The 6603-nt window shown below is 37.1% G+C and overlaps 1 protein-coding gene across 1 annotated transcript; it reads left to right on the top strand.

The window, feature by feature from the left end:
* Positions 1–411: 411 nt before the first annotated feature.
* On the top strand, positions 412–3861 carry LOC120156920 (serine/threonine-protein kinase D6PKL2-like). Its single transcript, XM_039168187.1, has 2 exons — positions 412–2327; positions 2957–3861. The coding sequence occupies exons 1-2, from the start codon at positions 604–606 to the stop codon at positions 3813–3815; spliced, it is 2583 nt and encodes an 860-aa protein (XP_039024118.1). The 5' UTR covers positions 412–603; the 3' UTR covers positions 3816–3861.
* The last annotated feature ends 2742 nt before the right edge of the window (positions 3862–6603 follow it).

Below are 6603 nucleotides of genomic sequence, written 5' to 3' on the forward strand. Positions count from 1 at the left end.
GAAATATAATTATATTTTTATTATTAAGTACTAAGATTTTAGAAGACGTGCATATTTACATATTTACACATGTGTAAGTATGCGTTAAGTACTATATTTTTTTGTAATATGAATTATAAAAAAAATTGACAAATAATTATAATACGGTTAATCTATTAGCAGAAGGGTTAACTGTTTCTTAATATTTAAGTTACGATTAAAAAAATCTCATATCAGTATATAAACAGTCTTATGGCTATTTATTTGACGAAGTTTTAGTGGCTTGTTAATTAATTACTCACACCCTTTCATGGAATGGTGCAGGACCTTTCTACTTCAGTGGCAGGTGCTTTTATGACCCCTGTTTCTCTCAAACTTTGTGATACATTGTCGAATTTTAACACTGTGTTGAAATTTAAAATGGGGTTTTGATAGGCTATCTAAAGCCGAGAACAGTTATGATCCATGGTTATCTTGAGCGATAAGTGAGATTGTTTTATTGCTTGTTTCTACTCATTCTTTGAGAACGAGTCACTTCTTCCGAAATAGGTTAGAGTAAGTATGCAGATGATCTAGTTCCCCTGCTTTCTCGTCGATTAGTCTTTGAGTTGAATTTTGGAAGAGATGGATGTAGGGCCTAGTAATTCAGAAATTTTCGAATCGACTGATGAAATTGATGCTGAATTGAAAACGGGAGAGCCTGGTAAGATATACTATTTGCAAAAATCAGGAAATAAGTATTCCATTGAGGATGACATTAACCGTCTGTTTGAAACAATCGATGGTAGGACATCATCCAGGGTTTCTGGTTTCTCAAGGGACATTGGTAGAGATGCTTTATGGAAGCGAGCAATGAAAAGACCGGTTAGAGTTGGTTCTTCTCACGCTTCGGAAATTGGAATTTCTGAACCCATGAGTTTGAAGCAGGCACTTAGAGGGTTGTCTATCTCTCAGGCATCCGAGATGGCTGCTATGAAGAAGCGGTTATCAAAACCAGCGGGTTCATCAGGGGTCTCGGAAGCAGGAACTATAAGAAGGTTGTACAGGGCTATAGTAGTTGAAGAAAATGGATCTGGAGTTCCCCTAAATGAAGGTAAAGAGAATTTAGTGGAAATTTCACTTGTTCCTGAAAAGATTACATCCAATTCTCTGGAAAAGATGCCTGAATCTTTGCAAGTGTCAAACATGGAGATTTTAAACCAAAATTCCAGTTCTACAAATAATGCAACGACAGAAAAGGCCACCACTGGATTTCTGGTCCCAGATCGGGTTGTTCCTCTGGGCACGGGGTCTAAAAATGAAGTATCAGAAGCAGAACTTAAAAAACTAAATTCTATAGATTCTTCTCCTGTTAATCATACTGCTGAGGAAGCCCCGGAGATTGGTTGTTCCTCTATCCCGATTTGTGTTGAAACTCCTTTGACAGATAAGGAGCCAAAGGGAAAGTTGCTTGCTGAATCTCCTCCTTCTGTTTCTAGTGCTGCTTGTAAGGTGAAATATATTTGTGAAAATCCGTGTCTAATCAAGCCAGGCTTGAGGAACAAAAACTTTATAAGGAAGAAAACAACACAGACATCAACTACCACTGCCAGCAGTTCCAATTCCAGTAACGGTTGTTTCGGCAATGATCTCGGTCCTAGTACGAGTTATTCAGATATCCAAATACAGAAGCCTTCAGGCAATGAGAGAAAGGAAAACATGAAAGTTTGGCGAATTTGCAGCAATACAAGTTGCAGCGTTGAAGTTAACTCAAGCATGGTGGGTACAAGTTTCAAATCGATTGCGAGTTCAAACTGTAGTTACAAATCCAAAGCATTGTTTTTCGAAGCTGATGACAGATCAAGATCAAGGGAAAAGGGAGAGTTTTCCCAAAGCTCGAAAAGTAGCATTAGGGAGTATAGTAGTAGCACAATCACTAGTGAAGAAAGCAATATCATTGGTTCTGGTCGGATTGGTAGCAGACCTCACATGTCAAAAGATTTGAGGTGGGGAGCTATTAGATCCATTTGGAAGCAGCATGGAAGCTTGAGTTTGAATCACTTCAAGCTTCTCAAGAAGCTTGGTTGTGGGGATATTGGGACCGTTTATCTTGCTGAGCTAACCAATACAAACTGCTTATTTGCTTTGAAAGTGATGAACAATGAATTTTTGTTGGACCACAAGAAGATTTCCAGGGCCCAAACAGAGGAGATAATGCAAATGCTGGATCATCCTTTTCTCCCCACACTATATGCCTATCTTGCAACAGAACAACTTTCTTTCTTGGTTATGGAATATTGTTCCGGTGGAGATTTGCACGTGTTACGACAGAAGCAACCTGGCAGGAGTTTCTCTGAACAAGCAGTAAGGTAAAATATCTCTTTAATGATGTTAGAATATGATTCTAGTTTTTGCTGACAAGAAACTTTAGTGTTCATTGTACATTGTTCTTAATTTTATCTGTTTCTGATTATGCACAACCAGTAGGACATACGAGAAAATAGGGAAGAAAAAAATGCCGTCTCCTTTTTGTGTGTGAAAGATCTAAGCATCTTGGTACTCATTCTGTGTTATTTAGTCGTTGGCAATTTCAACCATAAAGCAAAAAGGAGAAGATAAAGACGAAAAAAAAAAAGGCAGTTCTCATCATGAAAACTTATGCACCTCAGAACAGGATTGAAAATTTCCACTAAAGTTAAAGCGTTATATATTTTAAGTGGAAACTTATAGGCAGTAAATATGAACCTGAATTCTTAAATTAAGATTCCTTTATATTGTTTGTGTTCATGAGGATGCCATTTACTTGGTTTTGGTAACCCTCACAAGAGCACGCAAGTGATGGAGCTTAAAGTCAATAACACTATATATACGATGTTTTAATCATGATTAAGATTGTTAGAATGAAATTTGAATCAACATTGTTGTGGTTCATCGACGGTTTCTTGTTGCTCTGGTTTTCTGATGTTTTTCTTCCTACTTTTGCTTTCCATTCATGCAGGTTTTATGGTGCTGAAGTCCTCCTTGCATTGGAGTACCTACACTTGTTTGGTGTTGTATATCGAGATCTAAAACCAGAAAATATATTGGTTAGAGAAGACGGTCACATCATGCTCACGGATTTTGACCTGTCACTCAGATGTGATGCCAATCCAGTGCTGCTTAAATCTGCTTCACCCATTGCTGAGCCTGCAGAGAAGATGTCTATTCCATGCTCTGAGTCCAGCTATATTGAGCTTTTCTGCCTCAATCCATCCTTTCAAGTTCCATGCTTTACTCCTAGGCTTCTATCACTTGCTTCCAAGTCGAGGAGGATAAAATCCGATCTAGCTACTCAGATTAGGCCCTTGCCACAGGTTGTAGTGGAGCCAACCAGTGCCCGATCGAACTCATTTGTTGGAACACATGAATACCTTGCTCCAGAAATCATCAAAGGTGAAGGTCATGGGAATGCTGTTGATTGGTGGACATTCGGAATCTTCCTGTTTGAGCTTTTGTACGGCAAAACGCCTTTCAAGGGTTCAGGAAACGATGAAACACTATCCAATGTGGTTTCACATAACCTTAGGTTTCCTACCAGCCCTATAGTTAGTTTTCATGCAAGAGATTTGATAAGAGGGCTTTTAGTTAAGGAACCAGAAAACCGGTTAGGATCAGTGAAAGGTGCTGCAGAGATCAAACGGCATCCTTTCTTTGAAGGCCTAAATTGGGCTCTGATACGATGCGCGGTACCACCTGAGATGCTAAGGTTATGTGAGACCAGCATCTGTGTGCCAACCCCAGCTTTGCAGAAAAAAGACGGCTCCAAAGGCGACGAATTGCAGGGTACTGTTGACCATATGGAGTTTGATATGTTTTAGTTTTCTAGGAAATGTGAGCAAAGGAAGATCTTTTTTGCGTCATTTTCTAACAGTGAGTTTTTTTATCCTGGACCTGGTGTAAATCAATTCAGAAAGACGGTGGCAAGTTATTACTATGCTATAAATATACAATAGAGCTAGTTGAGTCTTCAAAAAGTACAGCAATTATCCTATCTTGCGAGCAGCACTGTATTAAAAATTGAATGCTCTGCGGAAAAATCATTATTTACACAAATTATCTATTTTAGGCGGTAAAAGTGGTTGAATAATGTAATCGAATTTTTTTTCACATAATTCAGTTGAACAATTATTTATTTAAGTAGGATGATTGTTAATTTGACCACTATAGGTCTCCAGGAGCACACGTCGACCTCCATAGGTCTCCAGGAACACACGACCTATGGAGCACTTGGCGACCTTTGGAGCTACAATAGCGAGGGAAGAGAGAAGAGTTACTGCAACATGAGGCTTTTTCGCAAGGAGCATCTGACGACCTTTGGAGTACTTGACGACCAATGAGGTCACTGTAGCAAACATTATAGTTCAAGAAATGATTTGATTAGAGTCTTATATGTGAAAAAAAAAATTCAAACACCCTACATGAGCGAGGAAGGAAAAAAAATTCCAACGCCCTACATGGACGAGGAAGCCAATATTACTTTTAATTTCTTTAACAAAAATGTTAAAAAATTACATGAAATTAAAAATATTATGATGAAAGTTAAAAGTGATAAAAGAATTACATAAATTTTATAGTAAATATATAATATGGTGGACTTTGTAAGATAATTTTTTTTTAAAATTAAAGTTAAAAAGTTTTATTTAAATGTTAATGAAAAGAACATGACACTTTGAGCATCTCAATTATTATTTTTTGCCTACCATTGTTTTAAATAAATGTTTTTTTAAACATTATTTTATTATATGATTTAATTTTTATATATTTTTTACATATCAATCTATTCATAATATCAAACTCTCCTATAAACTTTTATACTAGTTAAGAAAATCCATGATGGGATCTTTGCTTGACACCTATTTGTTTTTTTCAGTTGAATTATACACGAATCTATTTTCCTCTTTCTGATCAACTGCCATGGACTTTTTATTTATTTATTTTACTTCATTATTTAGTTTTAGACGTTTTTAAAAACTTTTTATTGGTAGTTCAAAAATTATTTGCATGATAAATTATTTAGTATTCATACTTGATAAGAATTTAAAAAGGAATGTTTAAATGTGATATTTGAAAAGATTGTTGGTATAAGATTTCTTTAATCATGTTATGATTGAGATTAGTTTTGGGTCTCGATGGTGTCAATGGATATTTAGGTGTGTCTCAACAGCTTCTATTTCGGTTCTTAACAATGGCTCGACTACAGAACGCTTTGGGATTTTGAGGGGTCTACGTCAAGGGTACCTTTTATCCCCTCTTCTCTTCAATCTTTGTTGGAGAGGCAATTTAATGCTCTCTAAAGCTTCCGTGAATGGGCTGTTTTTGGGCTTCAATATTGGAAGTGGTTCTAACAATATTTGCATATCGAATCTCCAATTTGTCGGTGATCTAATTATGTTTTACAAAGCTGTTAGTCTCAAGTGGTTAATGTTAAGAGGGTTTTGCGGGCTTTCGAGGGCTTCAAATCAATTTTTTAAAACGTAGGTTATTTGGAATCAATGTCGAAACCTCCATAATAAAAAATTGGTCTGTTAGTATTCGGTTGTCCATGGGTTCTTTCCCCTCGGTCTATCTTGGACTTCCTCTTGGAGCCAAAAGAAATTCTATTTCTCTGTAGAGTCCAGTTATCAACTCGATCTCCCAAAGACTTGCCAACTGGAAATCGAACCTCGTTTCATTCGGAGGTAGGATTATCATGGTTAAAACCATTCTTTCTTGTCTGCCCATATATTACATGTCTATGTACTGCATGTTTCCATCTATAATTGTATGGTCAGTATCGTATCAAACTTTCTTTAGGGTGATTCACCGGATAAAAGAAAAATAAGTAGGTCAAATGGTCTTTATTGTGTCTTCTGACGCATGCTGGAGGTTTGGGATTATCTGATTTCGACAGTTCTAATCGAGCTCTATTGGGGAGATGGGTGTGGAGATTTCAGGCTGGAAAATGACTCTTTATGGAAGAATGTTTTATCTTGTAAATACAATTTTGAGGGTGGTCTCTTACTTCCCCCGTGTGATCACAATAGAAATTTATCCTGGTATTGGGAGAGAATACTTAAATCCTTTTATTCTGACGATTCGATGGGATCAATGCTGCGTAATAATATGTTTATACAGGACGGCCGTGGTAAATCTATTTCATTTTGGAGAGATACATGATTTGGCAACATGGCCTTGGCTAGTAAATTCCCGCGGATCTTTGCACTGTCTAGTAACAAAACGGGGAAATTTTCTGATTTTGGGACAAAGGGCTGTGATGGGTGGAGTTGGTATATTCCCCTTGGTCGCAGGCTGTTCGATTGGGAACTAAATCAATGGTCTAACTTCCAGGTTCTATTATCAGGCTTTAAAGGTTATAATTTGGATATGGATTGGATTCATTGGAATGGGGCTTCGGATGGATGCTATTCGGTTAAATCGGCAAAAAATATTCTCGAGTTAATTCCCATTCTGATTTTAAAAGGGATAATCTGGTTTGGACCTGGTTTGCTTCTCTGAAAGTTGAAGCATTTATGTAGTTAGTATTGCACTGCTGAGTTCTAGTCACGACCGAACTTGTAAAAAGGGGTATGTCAAATCTCAATAACCACCTGTGTCCTCTCTGTAAGT

This window comes from Hibiscus syriacus, unplaced genomic scaffold (assembly GCF_006381635.1).
Source record: "Hibiscus syriacus cultivar Baekdansim isolate YM2019G1 unplaced genomic scaffold, ASM638163v2 tig00111238_pilon, whole genome shotgun sequence".
Taxonomy (NCBI): domain Eukaryota; kingdom Viridiplantae; phylum Streptophyta; class Magnoliopsida; order Malvales; family Malvaceae; genus Hibiscus; species Hibiscus syriacus.